At 40.9% G+C, this 24,173-nt stretch overlaps 1 protein-coding gene and 1 long non-coding RNA gene across 6 annotated transcripts; both read left to right on the forward strand.

Annotated features, from left to right (window-relative positions):
* LOC306833826 (DNA repair protein XRCC4-like) lies at positions 1-23,326 on the forward strand. Of its 5 annotated transcripts, none has more exons than XM_079359394.1 (8): positions 1-87; positions 4,227-4,368; positions 5,596-5,798; positions 15,103-15,269; positions 15,895-16,062; positions 16,339-16,436; positions 18,999-19,131; positions 22,676-23,326. In XM_079359394.1, exons 2-7 carry the CDS (start codon positions 4,230-4,232, stop codon positions 19,121-19,123), a joined length of 900 nt encoding a protein of 299 aa, XP_079215520.1. In that variant the 5' UTR covers positions 1-87; positions 4,227-4,229; the 3' UTR covers positions 19,124-19,131; positions 22,676-23,326. The 5 variants fall into 5 exon arrangements, with proteins under 5 accessions (XP_079215520.1, XP_079215521.1, XP_079215522.1 ...); XM_079359395.1 differs by lacking the exon at positions 22,676-23,326 and adding an exon at positions 22,264-22,584; XM_079359396.1 differs by lacking the exon at positions 22,676-23,326 and adding an exon at positions 20,159-20,347.
* On the forward strand, positions 6,067-8,079 carry LOC306833871. Its single transcript, XR_013780424.1, has 2 exons — positions 6,067-6,318; positions 7,513-8,079. It is a non-coding gene; the product is annotated as an uncharacterized lncRNA (long non-coding RNA).
* Positions 23,327-24,173: the final 847 nt, after the last annotated feature.

The raw sequence follows: 24,173 nt of genomic DNA on the forward strand, positions 1-24,173 counted from the left end.
ACGTCGTCTGGCAGGAAATCTGACAGAGAGAGCCACGATGATTTCAGGTTGCGTTTGGACAACACAGTAGTTATCCCATACAATACCGTAAGTGTCTTAAAGAAAACTACACGCGTCAAGTCTTTAGCCCATTTGAAAAACTCCAATGAATTTGGACCGACTGTTACAGGAAATCATGCGAGCAGGGCGGAGACGCTGCTGCAGTGTACTGTGCACCATAGATTTTTAAGATCAAAATCATTGCAAGCATTATATTCCTTAACATTATACTTTGCCGCTTAATCACTGTTGAGAACTGTTATTTGTTAATCTGTCAATTGTCGAATAGATGGATCCTTCTTTGTGACGTCAGAGTGACATTTTTGTGGTCCACTTTGCTCCCTTGGTTTTCACAATGAAGTCCCCTCCCTACAACCAGCCATGGCAGCATCTTGATTGCATTTAAACCATGTTTCATAAATCCCTCTCGACCCTTCCTTCCCAGACACTCTCTCTATGTAAGAACAAATCTGTCACATTATAAACCACACATAAATAATGTTTTTGCATGTTTAACTACAACAGTGTGGATGAGAACTTTGGATTGGTGAGCCTGGTTTAGAAGAGTCAAAGATGATATTTAAGATATGTATATATAGTCTGATGCATAGAGTACACATTTGTACATCATACTCGCAGACCTCCAGTCTCAATGTTAAAGGGGCTATATGTAACTTTGTCAAATAATTAGTGTTTTGTCTCACATTAGTAAGAAAAACAGTTAACTGATGTTAAAAAGGAGACATTCGTTGTCCGTCTGTGTTGCCTGTATAACTTTTTACTTTTTGACGAACCCAGGCTCAATTTTCAGCGAAAGCTGCACGAAGTAAGGTTCTATATGCATTCTCAACGTCCTCCTCAAACAGCTCTACTTACAAAGAGCAACAGTTGTGCCTGACTGGATGTGACTCTTTCACAGACTCCACGTAAGCACAAGAAACAAAACAAATGTTTTATCTGTACTCGAAGCCTGTCAAGCCAAACTAGAATCTGACCAGCGTAGAGCAAAAACTAGAGTGAACACAGAAGAGCTTTTCATTCATGGAGGGAGCTTCGATTGGTTTTGGGGATAAAAACTGACTCAGAGATGGCCTCACTTCAATTGAAAAGGTAAGATAATTCCTCTCTTAGACCATGTGAGTTTCACGGCCGATGAAGATCTGTGAGCAACAGGATGCTGGTGCAGTTAGCCAAGCAGCCTGCGGTGTCACTCAAAAATGCGATCTTCTTGAACGTTACATATATAGCCCCTTTAAGTTGCTATTTTGACAAACTAAATGAATATGACTTTAAATAAAAGAGAATCTAATTAAAACAACCAGATGTGTTACTTATCAGGTTGCATTGTGGCTGCTTCTCTATCAACCACAACTTTCAACGAGAACTGCCTCATGTTTGTGGCTCAGCATGGCTGGCTTAGGTCCAGTCACTACTGGTTCCTGTGTCAACAGTAGAGGTGTGAAAGTGTTCTGTTCCGATGCTGCTGATTCAAAGTTAGAAAGACATGTTGAAAAGAGTGTGGGTCAGTAGGAACACTCTTTCAGGCTTTGAGTATGTTTTAAAGGACCGACCCTTTGTCAAAATTGGTTATCGCTTCAATCATTTCAACGCAGAACTAAAGTTGACGTGACGTTCGCTATCAATTAAATCGTTCCTTTAAACGAACCCACATCTTACCACATAATCCACTTAAAACGGATGATTTTAGATTAAGGTTTGAAACATTTCATCCACTCTCTGGCCTACTGAGACAAGACGTCTGTGGGCCTCTGTAGGTGACAGAAACATACTTTCTGTGAGAGAATGCAGCTCTCATTAAAAAAACCAAATGGGATGGAACCTGACCCATTACGACTACATTCAGTCTCCTCTGCATGCAAGTATGAAACGTGTCAGCTGCTAAATTACTGTCCTTTTCCAAACCTGGTCTTTATGTTGAGGCCTACATCAGTCAAACTATGCTGACACAACGTATTCTTCCTCTGTCGTGATGTTGGTATAGGTTGAGACAGATTTGACTTATTGAAGTACAGTAGGTCATATATTTGCTTTGTGTGGCCTAAAATTGAACCGAATAGAATACTTGAAAAGAAAAAAGAAAGGCTATGCAACTGTTTACAACTTGACTCTGAACTCTTAATGTGTTCTCATTTTCATCTCGACACTCGTGTGCGGGAGAAAGCACGAGGTGAAAGTCCAGTGAAAGAACAGTGAGCAGACTGACCCTTCTAAAGAGACGGTGAATCGCCTGGGCATTGTTTTCGCTTCTCTGCATGAACACCTCATCACCTACGTAAAGGCTTTCTTGTCTGATTCATTCACACAGTATTTCCCGACAAAAGTTTTGTCTGGGGGGTTGCATGCAGCAGTGTGAGGAAGAAACGACAATGAAAAGGTTGAGTATAAAATTACAGAGAGAGTCAGAGAAGGGGACGAGGCTGTGTGCCAGAAGTGTTCCTGATGATTTAAACTTGTGATTGATTCTGCCCATCCAGTGACTTCACTTTTGAATTGACTTTGAAGGTTGCTCGCAGTTCTCTACACCTGACAGACAGACAGCCCTGTTCATTTAATTGGACAGTCCTTCTGTCATTACCAGAGGGTCATCATCGCTGCACAGCAGATGTTACAGTTACTAATGAGAAGCTGGGTTCACTTTATGAGGTTAAAGTTGAACCCTTCAGCTCCCTCATCTTGCTCAGCCCCTTCATCCAGCCACACCCCTTTTCGAAGCACACAGGGTCAACTTTAATACGCTGCAAGGTTCTTTTGTGGCTGTGCATTGGTGTGTACGCATCTGCAGGGAGGGCACATGTGTATGCCTTTCAGATCTTTGCTGTATGTCAAATTTTATATGACCTTGACCACCTGCTTTGTCAGCATACACGATACAAAGAAATAATACACACATAAAAAAAAGTGCTGTCACATTCTAACTCATAGCGCTGTGTCCAAAGGCACTCATTTTCATTTTTTAAACATGTCCAGCTTGGCTAACTGCCAATTTAGCTGTCCTTTTCCTTCCATCTCCACACACTTTGCCCTGTAGTTAAGCGGGAAAGATATCCAACTCACCTCTCACTTTACGTGGAAGCAGTAATCACATGTTCTAGGCCTGGACATCAGTAATCAAGTAAAAGTTTCTCAAGCCCTTCAAAAAGATGGAATCAAAGATGTGTAGGCTGTAAACTGAAGGACAGTTCATGTTGTAATCCTTACATCAACATCTTTTGTAACTGATCTTTTGAACGTGGTCTCTCACTGCCTGGAGACTTGACTTTAACTGCCGCAGTGAATCAGTCCTCCAAAAGCTTAAAGCCTCAGGTCAATGTGACATTACCCAACATCTCCTTCATCTCACTCCTTGAACAATATTGTTTCGGCAAATAGGGATTTAGTTAACGAGGTTACAGTGATTCTGATCCATGGATCCCACAGGTTTATCTCTCCTCATGTGGTCTGGCATAGCTGAGGACAAATCAGCTCGGGAAGTGTTAGGCTGTAACAACAGTTCCCACTTATCATTTGGGTTGATCGTTTCTGCCTATTTTCAAACGTGATGGCTCTTCAGGTAATGCCCAATCGCCTAAACTATAGCCCAAAAAAATCTGAGTGGTTATGAGCTAAGTAATATTCCTAGCAGCTGCATAATCATGGAGAATCAACGTCTCATAATTAGTCATTTTTTGAATGACTTGAATCTTGGCTTAAGAATATTCAAACTTGCTTTAATATTCACTTGTAGATATTTGAAAAGATGTTGGCATAGAAGACATTAAACCACAACAAGTGCTGTTTGGTAATATTCTTATATTAACTTTAACAGCGTGTAATTACCTTACTGGTGGTCGAGAGCCCACATTTCCACACAAAAAGCTGCTGAAACCTGTTCATCTCTGTGTGGTTCCACTGACTCAGAGAGGCCTCCTCTGGAGACAAACACAGGGATGTTTATTACCAAAATCCAGGCAGTGAAACAATGAGGCACAGTGATGAAAGTGGGAGATTAACACTATCACAACACCAAAATGGATCGGTTGGAGGGCGTACTGCGAAAGAGGTCCGAGGACCACGTATCTCTGAGTAGGCCTCAGAGATGTCACAGCACAATCGGCTTGCTTTGTTGGAATGAATCATCATGGCAGTCTTGAGAGTTAACATCCTGCATCTTGTGTGTTTTTCTGCAGGTCATGAGCGGTAAAGTCAGACGGATCACTGTAAGTGCTGATCCAGACACCCCCTACTTCCTGCGAGTGGATTGGGCCGTAGACCTGGGTGCTGGTTTCACATTAGCACTCACTGATGGTAACTCCGCATGGATTGGAGAAGGTATATTTTTTCTGAGAAATGATACAAAACACCTTGATATTTACAGACTATGGATGTAAGAACAGACGTACGAGTGTACTTGCACGTATACGGTCTTTCAGGTAAAATTGGATCCTAGTTAATTTTCTCCAACTTCATACAAAGAAAGACTGTCATGTTAACAGTAACAGCACATTCCAATGCAGATCCTGCTAGTCCCAGTACTTCTCCGATTTAACCCTAAGGGTCTGTTTTTGATCTTTGACAGTTTTTCTCAAGTAAGACTTCTACTGTGACCTTAATTGTGTATCTTATCCTATTTTACACCATTGTGCGAGACGTTAAGTCCTAACTTAAGTCTCATACTACAAAAGGCTCTATCGTTGCAAATCGGCAGAAGAGCTAACATTTTTTACAACGCAACAACCTCATACTACATTTCTCGTAATTGAACCCAAATCATCTGCTTCCATGTATTTCAAAATCCTGCATCTCTGACCTTTAACTCAATGGGGTGACCAAGTCTACTTCTTTTCTAAGACTCTCCATATGTGCGCACCTGGCTGAACCTCATCTCATAATATTGAAACTCTTAAGTCCTTTAACCAGAGAGACAGCAGTGACCTTGTTTCATCAGGGCTCTTCACTATTGTGCCACAGCTTACAGGTGTATAAAGTAGATTAAACTCTACAAGGTTGTCTTTGTCTGTGTGTGTGTGTGTGTGTGTGTGTGTGTGTGTGTGTGTGTGTGTGTGTGTGTGTGTGTGTGTGTGTGTGTGTGTGTGTGTGTGTGTGTGTGTGTGTGTGTGTGTGTGTGTGTGTGTGTGTGTGTGTGTGTGTGTGTGTGTGTGTGTGTTGTTACATATGCCATGAGCACTTTTTTCCTGGAAGGACACCTGGAACATAAATGCTCCCTAGTTTTCTACTGCTGTCCATCTGCACAGTTGACAGGCAGAGATGGGGTTGTGACAGCTATGTGCGGGCTTCTGGGTTGTTAGTGTTTGATGTGCTAATTGGGACCCTCAACCCCATGTTAGCAGCTGTGCAACAGCTGATGACATTCCCCTTTGGTTTTCCTGCATGCTTCCTTTTGAATCAGCCATCACGTGCATCCGCACATTGCTATATAATTAATGTTTATCGTTTTTGTTCACCTGTCTGCTATCACCTCTTTACCCACTGTCCGGTTTCTCTCAACTATGTGACTTTGAAATGCCAAAATGACGAAAATGCCTTCTCTGTGTCTAGTTTCAGAAGACGAGGTGACAAAAGAGGCCAAAGACATGGAAGTCACACGAGAAAAATATGTCGAGGACCTTCTTCGGGCACTAACAGGAAGTGAAGAGGGAAGAGGATCAGGAAGGAGAGGGTGCAACAAGAACGTGTATTCTTTCCAACTCACTCCCGACCACTGCCAGCTCTCCTATCAGAAGATCTGTAATGAGATCTCGGTAAGCGAAGGCTTTGGTTTTATTCTGTGGCTTAAATGCATACACAAGCATGACACTTTAAAACTGTCTATTGATAGAAAATATCTCCTCTACTAATTTAAATGGAAATAAAAAAAGTTGATCCTGGCACACTTTTAGTGCAGGGCGTTGTTACACAATATCATCCAAGCAAATTTAAGTACATCTCTGGTAGACAACTTTAAAGGCATATTTCTACTATTACCTTGCTGTTACATGGATATGATAATGTCACAGTTGTAGTCGACAGTATTCATTATTTTGCTCTTCAAAGAACACAGATGTTCTTGTTTGTTTTCCCCTCCTCTCTCTGCTACCTGAAGCTTTTACATTTTTACATCAGCTTTTTGCCAACATATGGCTGTTGGAAAAAAACAAACGAACAATGAACAATCAATCATCATTCATCATTGTTCAGGGCTAACACACTCCAACATAAATCTGCAGAAACAAATTCCTTGATTCCATGGTTGAAACACAAAGGCCGAGGAGTCTATTGAAGGTGAGTTTGAGAAAGTTCTCTACAAAGAGAGCTGTTCTTGGACGTCACAACTCGTGCTCTTCCCTCTTGTCACAGTTCCCTCAGGTGAAATGCATCTAACGACATGCACGCAAATAGAAAGGAAGTCTTATATTTTACAGGGGGTTGTTTAAAAGATAAGGTTTATAGTTTACCCACATTATGGCAGAATTAGAAAGGCTTGGTTGCCTTTAGGCCGCGATGGAAAAAGCCACAGATAAGGATCGTTTGTAACCAGTCGTAACACAGCGACAGTATAAGGTCAAATCCTCTCAGAAGCACACACGTGTCACTGACAAAGAACTGTGCATTGAGAGATTCTTACATACTTCTTCAGAGCTGACAGTTTTGATGGAGTATAGGTCATGGTGCTCTCAGTGGATTATGACATTATTCTTCTAAACTAATAGAGGATGCTATTGCCTCCAGGGAGCAGGTCACATGGGGTCCTGGGACTGCTGTGCAGGTAGAGGAGAACCAGAGGGGGAAGGCCAGGGGGTTAGGAACACTTTGGAGACTATAAAAGTAGATTTATGGACAGGGTCATCCACATCTAACAATGTTAAACAACATCTGATTAGAGCTTTTTTCCTTTTTCGTACCGAGACTCCCTCTGGTTGTCTATTGTCTCTGTGAGTGTGTATGTGACAGTGTCAGGACATGTGCAGACATACCATGTGTTTGAGGAAGCTTTTTTTTGGCTGCTTAATGATTTTTCTTTAATGACCTTTTTTTGGGTGCTTAATGATTATTTTAGTCTGATTTTGTCTTATGTTACTAAATCTCATGTTTCAGTAATGTCATTTTTGAGGTAAAGATGATTTGACTAAAAGTTGTTCTCGACACATGCGATGATGGTAGTGGGCTTTTTTCTTTTTCGAATGAAAGCTGTAGCCTGAGGGAGCATCTACTCCTCACATAATGATTAACAGTGGCCCAAATATCTATGTACGGACCCGAGTTTCCTTCTGTAAGACACAGTCAGTGCACACATAGCTGCTGACAGTATTCATCAGTGTGTGCCACTGTGTGTGTGTGTGTGGTAGAAAACAAATCTAAGAATCCCGGAAGACTATTTGCATGAAGTGCAAACTACCGCTCTTGTCTAACACCTGATTCTTTCTCCTCCTTTTTTCTTTCTTACTGGTTCACTTTTTTCTTCTCATCTTGTCACAGGGGTTAAAAAGTGCAGCATATTTTCCCAACCAGATAATTTGAGGGTTCTGTAATGAGCAAAAATGAGGCAAGTTTCCTGTTGGACGAGAAGAAAGGAGGCTGGAGAGGAAAAAAAAAAAACAGGTGTTGAACTTAACCTTACATTAATATTTTATGAATATGACCCCAGAAGTTGTAATGATGAATGTAATTTGGGAGTTAGTAGTTAAAATGACTACTACACAGGTGTTTTACTCTGCTAAGTGAGACATTGTCTCCTCCTTAATGACTGTTTAAGAACCAATCTGTCATTGGTGGAGAAATCATTATTTTAGTTCTCACATGTGTCAGTACGAACTTTAGAGCATTGAAGTGAAAGGAACAGGTACTGTACGTCTGCCTCAGAGTTGAAACTTATGATTCTCTTATTACGCTACAAAGGTCAAGATAGTCTGTAGTTGAAAAAAAAAAGAAAAGAAAAAATGCGAATTTCCTGAGTACAAAGTGAAAATTCTTCTTTTGACCAATCTCTGATCTACCCCAATGACTCTTCATTCAATGTCAAAAATAAAGAAAACACAGAAAGAAGCTCATTTTAGATCCTGGCTGTTTTTGACATTTTACTTAAACAGTCGATCTATTAATAAGAATCTGGACAAACTGCCACAGTCACTTTGGGTCGATCTCCATTCGACTCTGAAGTATGACACACAATTCAAACTATGTGCTGCTAACTAACTAGCTAACACGTGGCTTTCATGAAGGCCTAAATGTCAGTTCACTGATTAAAGTTGAAAACACATTTGTCCTTTGTTCATTTTAACCGTCAGCCACGTTTATTTCAGATCAATCATTACAAGCCTTAGTTGCCTCTCTTGCTCTTTATTAAACAATCCATTTTGTTTTGCTATGACAGGCTGCATGATAGTCACACAAACCTGTGGCCAGTTATCCAGACGTCTCTTCCCAGCATGTTGACTGTGTGAATCTGGATTTTCTAGTTAACTGCTGCTGAAAATTAGATTTGGATTGTGCAGTAACGGAGCCCTGCTAAGTTCCATCAGTTAATTTGTCCACTTAGCCATCATAAAGTCTTGTCTCCACACATCAGGTAAATGTCACTAATTCCAATTTCCTAAGTACACTATTTTGCCATATAGCAGGCTGTCTATCCTTTTCTCTGAACCACCCACGAAGATTGTGATTTGCAGATGGAGGTACAAACTACCAAGATCATGAATTATGACTGCAGGAGAGTCTGGTCTGTCTCGGTGTGACTAGCTGTTCACATCCTTTACGTCACATTATGCCGAACGTCAATCTTTCTTTGAGTAGCACTCAGAGATTAGTTCTGTCTTCAGACCAGAGAGATTTGGACTCTGATCCCCAACAGTTGTGGTAAATAGAACCACAGGATCCTGGATGAATGTGACACGCATTGTGTCCATGTTTTTTTTTTTCCAAAAAGAACTAGTGTTATGGTTCACTGGGGATTTCAGCTGTTCAGTGTGAGGCTCACCACAGATTTCACTGGAGTAGTCCTTGTTTGTTTATTCAGATTGGATCATCCCAAAATGTGAAATGATACAATATGTTCAAAGAAACATTCTCATGATCATTTTGAAATGCAATATATCAAATGCTAAATGAGAATGTTGACTGAAAGTAAAAACACAGCAGTGGAAATGATGCCAGTACACTAATGGCTGGCCTACGTATGTTTTGTCGTATTATTGCTTTTATAATTCATCAGCTTGTTCTTGTGTCCCTTCTTCAGATATAAGCAGATTTATCTCCTCATTTTTGGTTGTGGTTCATCATTGTACCATGTGTGGTGGAAAGGCTTTACTGTCTTTGTGTGTCCTTAATGAAACACAATCAAACCATGTAGAGCTTTTAGTTATCGTGCTCAGTTCATTCTGATTTCTGAATTTATGTTGGAAAAGAACAATAGTGGTAAATGACAGGAGATACATTCAGTTTGTTCAGTTTGTTCAGACATGGGCTCTTAATCAATGTGATACTATTCACTGGTATGTATCGCTTGTGACTAATGATTAATTCAAAGATTATTTTTTCACACTGATTGCAAAAAACAAACTACATCCTTCCTTTTCTTAACATTACTTAATTTGTACTCTGGTCTATTCAACTTAGGCAAAAAAGAAAAACAGCTTACTGTATAAGAACCATTTGAACATGTAATGAAAGTCTTTTGGCATTTTGGTCTGTTATAGCAGGAGTTCCCAAATCCCCCAAAATAATCAGGCTAGAAACTGAGGACCCCCGCTGCCCCTTGAGGCGGTTAAGACATTTAACATTGAGCACACGCACTAATAGACCAAAACACTGGCATGTAAGTAATTTATTGTAAGACACACTTAAAGCAAACAGACACAGATTGCTTCAGGAATGTGCCAACTTACATTACACTGTACTGGGTAAAGTATTTCAATTTACATTTTTATCGTATTTTCTTGAAAGCATCTCTCGACCCCCAAAGGTGTCCCGACCCCTTCTTTGGGAACCATTGTGTTAAGAGATCAACATTCTCGATTAGTTCGAGCAGTTCATGTTAACAGTTTCCATGTTTTGTCAGCTCCAAACGGAAGTGGTCAGCAATCTGTTGTAAATGATGTAGATTTGGGACCCAGTGTGAAACCAAATCTGTCGAAGACATGTCAGAATAAAACTGCTGTCATTCAAAGTTGAGACAAATGTCAGAAGTTGGCCACTTGTTTGCATCTAATATGTTGATACCATTACGTTTTTTTGCTCTCAGTGTCTGGAAAATTGTTGCACAACTGGCTGCTAGATTTTCATCCTGCCCCCATTTAAGCGTCACATACACCACAAAGATGTGATTTACTTGAACAAAGTTTGCTGCCTGACTTTCACTAAAATAATGCTAGTTATCCCAATCATGTCTTCCTGCCTTGATACAAACACCTCTGAACTTAACATTCAATCATCTGATCCAAAAGTGAAATCAAGGATTTAAAGGACCCCTCCACACACATCTGCACTCTACCTGGTGCAGTGCCACAGCTTTCCCTGCGTGTATGGGAACATTTGATGACATCCCAGAGACTCACTGCTGTCGCCTCTCACTTCCTGTTCTTTATCTGGCTTCACGCCTCTGCACAGCAGACCTGGAAGCTGATGCCACAAGTTGATCTTTGCACAGTGCCCACACTTCTCATACTCAGCGACCTAGCCAGCCTTTAAACACTCTCTCTTTGTCATCATGCACACACACACACTCCTCACCCCCTCACTTCCCTGGGCTCAAAGACACAGTAATGAATTTGAAATATAAAAAGAAAAGAGAAAAGACTGACCATGCCTGAAATACTTGAAATGTAAACATCTTGCAAACATGTTTAGCTCGGCTTCATCTGTGGATGATATTAATAAATGTGCAAGACATCTTGAAGCTATGATCTTCAATCATGCTGAGTTACTGTTATATTACTGAATATTAGTTGTCTTTAAAAGGGGTGCATTGTCTCTTACTCAGTGGAATAAATAGTGGGTTTGGTCTACAGCGATGTGTTGGACAGTGTGATAAGGAAGGCTTTGTGCCCTCAGTGCTCACAGTTTGTTATGGTGGGACTGGGACTGTGTTCTTTTTAGCTTTGTCCTCCACACCTACATTCCCTGTTCTGCACAGGGCTGACCTTATGCTCGGGCCGGCTGTCTGGGGACAGGCACACAAACAAACATTTAGACCACACACGTGCACGTCAACTCATGTTTGAAAGTCTGAATAATCTACCTTAAAAACCTTCTACGTCTCCTCATAATGATGCTACACTGTGTTGTATCTCAATACAGTGCGTTTCATCCCAAAGCTGACCTTTCCGAGCTGTGCGAACTCGTTGACCTTACATCAGAAGACAAAGAGAGGAAGGAAGCATCTCACCTCCTTAAGGAGGTTTTCTGCCTCTTTTTATCCTCTTGTGCCGTTTCAGCTGCCTTCGTTTTATTGCCATTAATAAGCCAAACTTCTCACGTAAGTGTTTGCTCTCTGAAGCCAGAGCAGAAAGCTTTATACTGTTTGCTTATTTGATTTCCTTTTTGGTCAAGTTACGCTGCAGAAAAATGTGGAAGTGGGTTGTGGATCACAGACAAACAGTCTGACCTCCCACACCTTGGCAGAAGCTGGCAACAGTTTGGAGGATGACCTTTCACTTTATCTCCGAGTCTCAGGGGAGAAACCGAAGCTCCAGAAAATAAACTCAACCTTTCAACATTCTTTGTTTCTTTTGGTTTTCAACCAGGAATTGAATCACCTTGAATAGAACGTCTGATTTCAGTTCTGTCAGTTAAAAAAGGTTCATGTATATTTTCTGATTTATATCTTGTTCACAGCCTCCTTCAGTTTTTCATGTTGCACAGTAAAATAAAGGTAAACTTTTGGATGTGTGTGTGGAATGTATACGGTTTAAGTATTCTCATTAAATGTGAGACAAAAACAGCTGCTCAGTGTCATTTCCAAGATGAATTCAGTAAATAAGTGTAGTGCTTCCCGCAGCCCACATCTCTGTATCTGTGGATTTAAACTGGTAATAACGTGTTAACTCAGGGAGATTTATGTTTTTAAACCGTATCAGTGGGTTAAACGTTCATGACAAAGTCACTGCTATTATAATAGTTTCATTCTTCAAAGTGTGCAAGCGTCTTTAGCCTTTAGCCTTCACATGATCCTTGTTCACATGGACGATTTACTGCTGAAAGACTTTCCTCTGGCGGACGGGTGGAAATTTCGGTAGCAGCAGCTAAAAGAGAGGGTTTGAGGAGGAGATCAAAGCGTTCGTGATTGACACACCACCACTGTCAGCTCTGCGTGCGTGTGTGAAACAAATGTGTCATTTCTTGTTACGTGAACGCTGCTCTTAAAGTTGTCACGATGATCAAGTGCAAACAGCATCCGTTCTGACGTCAAACACCGAATGTCAACTTGAAACCTGACTTACGAAGCTCAGTGTCACTTTAAACCCCTGAGACGAGGCTGCCCTGTATCACTGTGACACGCTGCTGCTGCTGCTGCTCTCTAGACGTTTACGAGTTCAGAGGAATCTCTTCCTCTTTAGATCCCGGGTGGTCTTCTCTGCTGTCCTGATGCTGTGAGCTGGACTTTTGTTTAATCGCTGACTTCCTCGTGGTGATCAGGCTTGGTGTCGTTTACAGAAATCGAATAAGCAAGTTACTAAGCTGAAGGATTTTTGTACGTTTTTTTTTGTGGAATGGTCCTTGAGATGTAATGGTGCCTAAAAGTTAAACATCAGTACACAAAAGGACACTGTTTGCCTTTACCTCTCTTTATAGATGTTCCCCATGTCCCTTCCACCTTCAGCTGAATAGAGCTTTACAGACCACAGATGAAGATTTGGCATTGGATGATGCGCTGCTAGTGTTTACCACACACAGACGGTACCTGGGTTTCCAATCGCAGTATATGTGGGGACTATTTTGACGGGGATTTTTCTTTTTTTTTTATCTGCGTGAGATTGCCATCAACTATCGGTATACAAATTGCAATCCCCCCCCTCTCTATTTTCCTTGTATGTGTCACAAGACGCGTCTCCACACCTTTGCAGGTAACAGAGAGAGAAAGAGAGATGTTAGAAAAGCATAACCACAAAGGAAGAGCGCATGCCTCTCCAGAGGGTCCAAACACATCCTATATTTTGTTACCGTTCCATTCTTTTACTTGTTTTTAATAACTCACATTACTTTGGGATCTAGATAGGTAAGTCTTAGCATGATAAAACACATTTGTTTTTAAAACAGAGAATAAAAATGTAAAAGCTAAACTAACCTACAACCTTACAAAAATGGTGAAAAAATGTAAAAATGTCCCATTAACCATGAACCCAGCATGTCAATCTTATCGTAAGTGAAGTGTATCATTACACCCCTAAATGATTCTGAATGTGTTCATGCTGTCCCAGCGGGTAGTGTATAATTTACAAATTCACTTATCAGGGCTTGAAACAGACAGGCAGGCGAAGCAGTGGGAGTGATGTGAAGTGAATGTCCACTCACTGAAACATGTTCAGGTTCACCAGTGAAGGCTAAAAACAGCTGTGTGGCCTGCCAGGACAAAATCAGACTGGGACAAAAATGACAAGTATTTTATGAGAGCTTTTGAAGATGGCCGCTTTATTACAGTGGGTCTGAAACATTGGTGCAGCCCAGTGAAGATTTAGCACCACATTACCTTCTGGTTTCTCAGTGCAATGAGGCAGTACCTGTGTGTGTGTGTGTGTCTGTGTATCTGGCAAACAGGTTGTGTTTGGTGTGGCAGCTATGATGGGCAAAAACTCAGTCCAGGTCTACAGGTGTTCCTGTGCTCCCTGTTTTATATCAAAGAATGTGTGTGTGTGTGTGTGTGTGTGTGTGTGTGTGTGTGTGTGTGTGTGTGTGTGTGTGTGTGTGTGTGTGTGTGTGTGTGTGTGTGTGTGTGTGTGTGTGTGTGTGTGTGTGTGTGTGTGTGTGTGTGTGTGTGTGTGTGTGTGTGTGTGTGTGTGTGTGTGTGTGTGTGTGTGTGTGTGTGTGTGAGGGGTTAGCTCTGCTTACCTCAGCCCTGCACGTTCAGCCAAAATATAAACTAAGTGAGGAATGTTTTATCACATCTGAAGCCTGCTTGTGATTCCAAAAAGCCACAGACAAGAAGCAACAGAGAGGAAACTGTGTGCTCACCTACTGGTGACTATTCATTCATCCTCTATTTCTCAGTTTTCACAGAAAACATGATGTCATTTAGTGGCTCCTCTGTATTGAAGAGCCTCATAGGATGTTATAAATGTGCAAAGTCGTCCTCTTTATATTTTATTTCCTACTGTAAACAGGTTTTGAAAAAGGCCTTTTGGATTGGAGTTTTGTTGCTTCTTTTGGCCGCAACTCCTGATGGATCCCCAGGTACTCCTGGGGCTGCTGGGAGATGGAATCTTAAATCTATCTTTTTGTCTCCTCCCAGTATGACATACTTAAAGAGAGCTACCCAGAGGCTATGCTTGATGTGTGTGTCGCAAACCAACTGTCACTGCTGCGGCAGAAGGTTTGAGTCGGGTCATCACACACATTGATAGCACTGATAAGACAGAACTTCATTAGTCCTGAGGGCTGCAGATGATCTGCACTCGCATTGCCATGTAGGAAGGAGTGCAACTATCAAATATCCATACTGGTGAGAGAATAAAAACACGTCAACACCCAGATAACCAAAATCCACTAAAGATGAAAGATTAGTGTTAATTTCAATGATATTTTGTCCCATTAATTTATATAATTATATATGATTCTGTGATTACTAAATTAATCCTGAGGAAATAAGTCAATACAGAGCAAGAAAAAACTGAAGCATGCTTTTGCTGTCCATTTCTTGACATTTGGGGAAGGAGCCAGAAGTTAGATTTTCAAAGACAAGAGAAAGGCTTGTTTCTGCTACACTGTGTTGGTTCAAGAATTATTGAAGCCAGAAGATGTTTGTATTGCCATAAGCATGCACTGATTCCCATGTCACTGAAATGTTATGAGTCCAGTTGATTTCATCTCTCAAAATGCTTTTTATTTCGTCTTTCCTTCTGCTCCTCCTCTCTTCAGGTGCACTTGGGTTCTGTGGCGCTCCAGCCAGCCCCGGACTCTTTACAGCTGAACCGGGAGATGATTGGCCACTCCCTAAAGAACAGCAAGGAACTGGAGTCCGAAAACTGCCTGCTGCTGGAGGAGAATCATAGACTGAAACAGGAGCACCAGAGAATTGTTAGACAGTAAGAATGCAGGGAGGACAGCCGCCCTGCGTTTTGTTTCACATGCGTATTTGGGAAAAATGATGTGTCGCAGTGCAAATGTCAAGCTCATTCGGAAAATACCGGACAGAATCTAATTATTTTGTCAAGATGTTCAGCGCTGATTTTTTTGTTTGTTGTTTATCTTGTCTGCATGCAAACTCCCTTTGCGTTGAAGTCGTCCCTCCAGCTGTTTTACATGCACAGCAGTCACCCTGTATGACATCATCACTGGTTTGAGAGTTTCGAGGGTTCCACCCAGTGTTGCAAAGTAGGCTTGTGATTTCTGGGAACTAACATCAGATGCTTCTCTCCTGTTTCTTTCATTTTATACATCCCTGGTTCTTGACCCTTTTTTCCAATAGGACTGTTCATTCATGTCTAATGAATGGCCTTTAGCCAGGGATGAGATTGACTTATGTCTGTTCAGGGTAGAGACATCCGCGTCATTCTCATCAATTTGCAGTCAGAATGAAAACAAACAAGAACCATAGGCATTGGAAACGTATTGGTCTATACACACGTTTATATAAATGTGCACACACGTTTTAAGTGGGAGTCTAATGTCTGTTTTTTTTTGCACTGACTGTTGTGATTTTCCAACCAGACTGGAGAAGCATGTTGAAGATAAGGAGGTATTGGAAAAGGAGCTGTACTCACGTTTTGTCATGGTGCTGAACGAGAAGAAGGCCAAGATCAGAGTTCTGCAGGATTCTCTGCAGGACCTCCAGCAGGCTGATGATCAGCAGCGAGAAGAGGAGGAGGCGAGACAAAGGTTCATGGGTCAGCTAGTTTTACTAGTTTAACAATCAAGTGGACCAGTACCAGGGAAATCTGTTTTCTTTAATATACTCGTTCACAGAATTAACTTTTCTTTAAGCGTTTTGCAAGAAGAATTTCAAGAAGTTTTGCATTTGATGAAATACTACCAGGTGTTACCTCAACATATAGAAAGTTACAGTTTATTTAAGTAGTGTGCTTTCCCACTCATGTAATTTTTGAGGTAAATCGGTCCTCTGTACACTGACTTTGTTTTGTTTTGTTCCTCTAGTGACAAAGGTGCAAGTACTGATGAAGATGAGAGTCAGGACCGAACAGAGTCACGTCAGAGCATTCATCCGTCTCAGGAGCCCACTATCCTCATCACAGGTGTGGATGTTTAGCGTCACAGTTTTTGTTTGTTTGTTTGTTTCATTAAAAGGGGGTTACACTTCTAAGAAACCAATTCTAAAGACGTCATCTGCCTACTTAGAATGAACAGTTGGGAAAAGCAGATACAAAAAAGACAAGTGGAGTGTTTTCATCCTGCTGATATGTTGCAACACTACAGTAATAAGAGTTATAAAAAACAGATCCAAACATCCTTAATTCTGCACAATTTTAAATCAAAGGCTTTTCCCTGGAGGGAAGGCAGGACCCAGCAAATGCACTTCATAAGATAATGAGAATTGGCAGTAAGCTTTGCGTTTGTGAGTTAACCAAACAAATGTGCATGAGTTTGATGCTAGAGTAAGTAAGCTTCACATTCAAATTCTTTTGCTGCATATTTAACTTGAGTACATACAGTATTCCACTAAAATGCACATAGGGTTTTGGTGGAGCAGGGTGTGAACATATTGAATATGGCAAACTTTCGCCCATTCCTGGTACTCACTATGACTTCATAGGTCACGATGTGACTCAGTTTTGATGCACACTGTTAAGGGTAACTCTTGAGTTTAAGCTTTCCTTGAACCAATTTTACTGTCCAATAAACCTGACAGTTGAATGTAATTGATTATGTAAGCAGGGGGTTTTAACATTAACTTTAAAGCACACACTAGCAGAGTGTATACCCTCGGGTGGCCAGGTTCTGGGAAACCATCACCAGTGAGTCATGAACCCACCCGGAGAAGTGTGCTGCGATTGCTTCAACACGGCTGACCGTGAGGTGGTCTCCCTTCCTGCGTTGTGCAGAGCAGGCGTGATGTTACATCTGCTGAGTAATACCACCCCCCCACCACACACACACACACACACACACACAACAGTGCTGCAGTCTGCTGGGATAACCACACTGATGGCTCACTTAATGGTTTTGTTTGTGTTCATTGCCAAACTAAAGCCCTCCCGAGAGGATAATATCGTTGCAGAAAACGTTCATGTTGTAGTTGCATCAACAGATTCGGTTGTTTCTCTCGATAACACGTACACATTTACTCACACCCTGTCTGTCATGCTCCTTTACTGGCCTCTGTGAAGATGGATGGAGATTGGAGATTGCTCAGTGTGGGTCCTGGCTCAAACTCTTCACTGTAAGCTCTCCAGAAAAGTTTCACAAAGCTGTATTGTCTTTGAAACGTGTGAGTGAAAATCACCTGGCACTTATCACCTATCTTTGAGCCTTGATTAATCGTTCCCTATGTTCCCCTCGTATTGTTGTTTTTTTTTCTTCTTTTTTTCATTTTTTTTTTTTTCACATTATCTGTTCTATTCACTCTGAGTCAGCTCTTAAACAAGAAGAGTCTTTCACTTTTTCTCTCTTGGCTGTAAGTTTATGATCCCCAACAACCAATTAATCATGGCCATCTTCTTGACGAGGACATGAAATATACAGTCAGTTTTTGTGTTTAGAATTTTAGCAAACACATACATGAACTGAATACATTAAACTCCAGTGAATTCTAGACCTCACAACATTTGTTGGGGTTTAGTTTGAGTCCACACCCATTTGGCTTTTGCAAAGTTTGACCCAGTTCAGAAACTGTGTACACTATAGCAAATTAGTGTTTTTTTTTTTCCGCATTTACGAACGTACTCAAACGACTGACAAAGTGTGTTTCACAATCCTCCTTTGACATGCTTGGCCCCAGTTAACCCTGGTGTCTCAGGGTGTGTTTTCATTTGAGATAGCCTTGATATGAGATCGTAATGACAGCACAGAATAAAAGACAAAAGAAGAAACTGTCTTTTTCCTCCAGGTTTTCCAACCTGATTGTAAAAAAAAAAAGGAAGTATTCCAGTCACGCGGGGGATGAGATAAGAGATTGAGGAGGAAGAGGGAAATGAGAAGGAGGGCTTGATGATAGACACCATGACATAAATATATTAACTGATGGTTTAGTCCCAGGCTCAATTAACTCCTTATTAACCTACTTTAGAGTTAACTGTATCATCTGCACTGAGATGGTAACTCCTCATCAAACAGCTGCTCAACTATTTATTTTATCTGGCACATCTGCTCAATCTGTGGATCTTTGAATTCAAAAAGGCTAGCAGCAGTGTTAAAGGGCAAACAGGTGTGTTAAGTGTATCTGTCTGCATGTAAACTATTGTATCCGAGGGGAACGGGGCTTGTGTGGAATGCAAGATCTCGACCCGATATAGCTCACAGGACTTAAGGTGTGGAGCTGTCAAGGGTTAGCAAGGTTATCTGAGGATGTTCTAAAACTGACACAAGTGTGTACAAATGACACTGATGGGGCAATTGGTTAAAGCAATAAAGATAAAGAATTTGGTCCTTTTCAATGAGACCACTAAATTCACCCCAAACATTTGGAAGCAGACAAGACATCAGGGTTGTTAAGAGTTCAGAGCTGCAGAGAGACATTTGAGGAATTTGTTGTCCAGCAGTCATGGGTCACTGTTTATATCAAGTGAGAATGGATGACGCAGTCATTTGTCATTAGTTCTGTATTTTTACCGTGTGGATATGTGCTATCCTGTGTGCAGGCCGTCATCTGGTGGGCCAGGGCATCTCTCTGGACCACACTTTTTCTGATGATGAAGCTGATCAGCCAAGTCGGAAGCGGAGGATTATTCACACGCCAAGTCCAGAGCCTTCCACACCACAGTAAAATCACAGGTAAGTCGCATCACCAAGGCAACCCATTCAACCCCATATTTGAAATCGAAATTTTCTATTGCTCAAGGTTTCCCCCGAATGGCTCATTTTCTGGGGCCTCGCTTTATGTGCAGTGGCAAAACAAGGTGATAATTTGGAATAGATTGGATGATTGAAATACTTGTATTTTTAAGAAGTGTTACCATGTCACTCAATGCCTCTCCAGTCTTTCTCAGTTTAATAGTAATCTGCTCCATGAAGACTCGAACTATAGTGAAACAACATGTGTGACAATCATTTCAAGCACAGTTTTATGACCTTGTAAAACATTTTCGCCTCAACTTTCATTTATGAACTTTGATTTGCGCCCAGACAAACTTCTGAAGAACAACCACAGCACCAGATGTGGGGTTCCCCAATACATGTTTATCTCCCGTTCCCTTCCACTGCTCCAATTTAAAAAGGATTGAATCCTCATTTTGTCGTCATCATCTATGAAACCTCTAGACACGCTAACTTCCCAGCATTAACGGTCGGCCAGCGTATTTCTGCATAATTATGCCGTTAGGTTTTCCCATCTCAAATGGTGCAGTATTGAGTGCATTACTCATTAAGGACATCCAGCACTCCTCCTTCCCCCTCTGATGACAGTACTGGTCTCAGATGAGAAGCTGGTCTCACGATGCTAAAGAAGTTGAAAAATGAAGCAAATGCAGAAGTACAGAATCCTGCAGTTTGTCAAGTGCGCTTGAAGCAGCCAGCCTCAAGCGCTTCAGGCTGGCTGCTGAAGCTCGGGAAGTCACATAAATACACACCCAGTCAAAAAAATGTTTTTACAGCATAAATCAACATGTTTACAGCCTAAATGAACTAACCCTGATTAGATCATGTCTCGATCAGCACCCACTGTTGGGCGGGATTTTTTGATAACTTATGAAGGATAAGCGTTATTCACAATAAGCTGAACTGATTGACAGGTGGGTGTGATGTAACAGTTTGTCAGGAGGCTTACAACCAGCCTCAGCCCCCACTTCTTCTCCTCTCCTAGCCTTTTGTTAGGTCGACTGAAGGTTAGGCTGAGACAGGATATCCAGCATGACCGCTGCCCTCGATGAGACTCCAAAGCCTCCTGCAGTCACATCACTGAGGATCGTCCTTTAATATTTACAGTCTATGCTTATTTGGTGTAGAAAATTAAATGACAGAGACAGTTTGGGTCTTTCAAGAATGTAATTAGCCTAAACCCCCCCCCCCCAAAAAAAAAAAAAAAACACAGATTCAGATTTCTACCACATCATCTTTGTGCACATAAGATTTGATGGTGTCTACTGAACCTCCGATTCAAACATGGACTGTGGTTAGTTCGGATCACAGTTAAGAGCTGCACGACTTCTAATAATGTTCTCAACTCACATACATGTGTTCAAACTAACAGTCCACATAGTTTCTAAGCCCCAGCTCCTAAAACGGTACTGAAAAGGGTTTATAGAGCAACATTTATCATGTTATAATGTGCTTCATCTTAAGCCTGAAAATAAATACCAAAGCATTTTGTTGAGTCAACCGCAAAGAATAACATGTCCTGATTCACTGGTTGCATTATGAACATAATATCATCCCCCAGTTGTCATCAATCTTTCAGTCTTTGTGTTATTCATTTGATCACCTCTCCTACATTTGTTGTTGAGATATTTCCTTTAAATCTAAAAACATCATAACATCCTCCCACAGCTTACATCTGGGTGTTGGCTGTCGAATAAACAGAACAGAAAATGAGTGCAGTGTGTTGCGTCGCTGTGTCCAACTAAGCACAGGCGGATTTAAAGTTAAGTTCACCAGAAGCGTGCCCTTCTTTTTTTTTTTTTCATCTTTGAATTCTTACTGCAAAGTTGATTTTCTTCCTCCAAACAACTACAGTCAGCGTCTTGGGCCAAATACATGCTAAACTATTTCAGCTGTTGATTCTTGAAATCTGGTAATAGTATATACTATATATTAAGAAAAACACAAAATGTTCATATTATTTTTTGAGTAAAAGTCTTCATCCCCTCTCCTGTCTGTTTATTCTTATTGGTACCTTTCCTCCTCCCTGTCTTGTCTCTGTCCTCCTCCTCTCTGAATAAATGACATCCACAATCATCATGTACATGAAATTAAAGGCTTCTTCAATGAACAAGCTTTTTTGGGATCCTGCTACAGCTATGTGGCAAGCTGCATCCAGCTAGTCAAGCCTCACCTTTACACAAAACAACAGCACAGTGACAGCCAGGCAGCAGTGTCCTGAAGGGGTCCCTGGATATGCCCAGGTTGTGAATGCAATTTCTAGAAAAAGTGAGACCATGCCAAAACTCTCTTGAGGATTGCCTGCTACATTTCTCGTGAGAGACTCGCTGCATGTCATATTGTCTTACATAGACAAATAGATGAACAATTAATCACCCTTCAAGAAACAATTATTGCCCTTTCTATCTTAATATAGTAGTACATCAACTTTCAACATGTCCACAGAACGTCCCGATCACCTGATATCGGGCATTATGAGAGTTTAGCAACAGGTTGCAGGTCTCTCGTGAAAAGTACAAGTGGCTTCATGGCACTAGCCAGTTAGCCTGTCTCGATACTGTTTGAAACAACTGCTGAGGCTAAGATACAGAAGAAGACGGAGGAAGCAAGAAAGAGAATATGAGAAAGTGAACGCACAGGAATACCTTCAGATATTATTCATAGCAGATTGGGATGTAACGGTATTGGGTGTAGAAAGTCATTTTATCCAATTTTAGTCTCAGGCTAACATACAAATAAATCAATATATATATTTTACCCCAAGAGTTGGCAGGCTGTTACTGCTAGCACAGTCATATCTGTGCAATATCCAGTAATGATACCATAGCTTGTCAGTCGCCATGGATCTTTGGCTTCTCACAGCACTACCCCAGCTCTGCTTGTCAATGTCATTGCACTTCTTCTGTGAAGGGGAGCAGTGGGTGAGGCATCACTGCACTGTGTTTTACGACAGTGCAGTAGCACTCAAAAACCTTTGGTTTGCGCCAAAGTGCACTCAACCAAATTCATCCATAATGTTGCTTTTATTTGTCAAACATTTGACTATGAGCGTTTCTTTGGTGCCGTTGGCAAAACTGAATGCTTCCCCAGGAACGGCTTGAGTTGCTGGTAATGACTTGGAGATCAGTATAAAGGATCTGGATCAGGGGTATGGAAGCAATTGCTCAAGATTTCGCCCACAGCTCAATCTGCCTTGGATCTGTGTGCGACTTCAGGAAGAGTAACAACTACTGAGGGACAACAGGCTACACCCAGAAAAACAGGGTGTCACAGAGAAGTGAAGCCGCTTGGTTGCTGTTTATTCATCATTTCGTACTTTTCCTTTCTCTTTTCATTATGAAAATGAGCCGCTGGCCAGCTCTTTCATCTCCACTTTCCACACTACAATTTATTCTGCAATAATTGAAATTGCCTTTTCATATGTGCTTTTGTTTCACAGAGAGTTAATAGGATTGCATCTTTACCTCCTCACCTCTTCCTTTACCTCTGCTACCACTTTTAGGTCCTGAGGTCATCACAGTAGGTCTTCACACTGACAGTGATGAACCTATGGGGACCTACTCAGGGTCTCCATCTGACCATTCTACCTTTGACGTCTGGACCTTCCTGCTGTCTTTTATGATTTTGATGATACCTATATGTCAGCTGAAGACCACGGGTGGCCACCAGGATAATCCCACAACACGCGCTTGCTTGTATAGTAATCCTCACAGGAATGTCACACGCCACAACCATTTTTCAAAGAAGAGACCAGATCAGTTTCTTAAGAGAACTTCATGATAAGCATAGCATCAAATGAGGGAGGATGAGGAGAATGAATCAGGAGTTTATACAGAATATGTCACTATTTTAACATTCCCACTGTCCCAATAGTATGACTAATACATACATAAAGAATGTTCTATAACACGTTTATTTTGTTTCCTTCTTTGAACAAACTTGACAAGAATTGCAGTTTTGATACTTTAAATGCATCAATTCCAATCAGTTAGTTTAAGTGTTATGACTTAAGACCAAAAATCAGTTTTTTTGTAATAAATGGAAAGAATACTTTATTTTGTGAAATTCTGTAAATATTATCTGTTGTGAAATGCCCAATGAGACATAAGATGTCATGTCATATCTTGACTAAAATAAATGTGGAACATTGAAATGTTTTCTTTGCCTTTAGCATTTTGTGAACCTCCAATGATTACTCAAAATATAAACAAGATTACCTCCACAATAAACGTATGCACTTATAAAAAGAGTGATAATTAGATAATTGAAAAGTTGAATCTGAAATATTTCGAAATAAAGGTTTTTACGTGTGATATCATTCTCTGGTGAGAGGTCGTATACAGACAATTTGGAATAAAGATCTGTTCAAAATGATTCCTTGAATGAACGGAATATCAAAGAAAAAAAATAAACTTGGGTTTGTAGAAAAAACAGAAATGCCTTGTCTTTCAATCTAATGAGCTGTATCATTACATGGTGGCCTCCAAATACATACTGGCTGTATACAATATGTTTATAAGAAACAAAGCGGGTATGTCAGAGGTTCAGCAAATGTTGCATTTAACTGCATAACCTGTGAAAAAACAACAACCAGTAAAGACAGTTTGTCAATGACACTTTCATTTTTCCACTGATGGTTTAAATTGTCTTTAAGATTCTCAAATCACATGAATTAAAAATAAAAGTGAACTCTGCAGGTTGCTATAAAAAAACGTTCCAATAGTATCAGGATCAGACTGATATCGAGTGACAAATGTTATTAACTCCTCAATTAAGTTTGACCAATCAACAGCTATGTTTAATAGTAGAAAGTAATTGTTGGTGGGCTTTTTTGAACCAACACAAATGTTCAGCTCTTGGTGGTTTAACTCCTCTTTGTTGATTTAATTTCTTGCCATAGCATTTTGGAAGAAATCTGTAAAGTTACTACCACAGGGCCTTTCCAGCACGGCTCGTCTAGATCAGTGTTTCTCAACTGATTTAGCCTCAGAAAACGCCAC

This window comes from Symphodus melops (genome assembly GCF_947650265.1).
Source record: "Symphodus melops genome assembly, chromosome: 1".
NCBI lineage: Eukaryota > Metazoa > Chordata > Actinopteri > Labriformes > Labridae > Symphodus > Symphodus melops.

Excerpts from the sequence above, each read along its gene's own strand:
- LOC306833826 (XM_079359394.1), top strand. The coding sequence starts at position 4,230 with ATGAGCGGTAAAGTCAGACGGATCACTGTAAGTGCTGATCCAGACACC. Across the intron at positions 4,369-5,595 it reads CTCCGCATGGATTGGAGAAG|TTTCAGAAGACGAGGTGACA; the intron begins GTATATTTTTTC and ends CTCTGTGTCTAG. Across the intron at positions 15,270-15,894 it reads CACCAGAGAATTGTTAGACA|ACTGGAGAAGCATGTTGAAG; the intron begins GTAAGAATGCAG and ends TTTTCCAACCAG.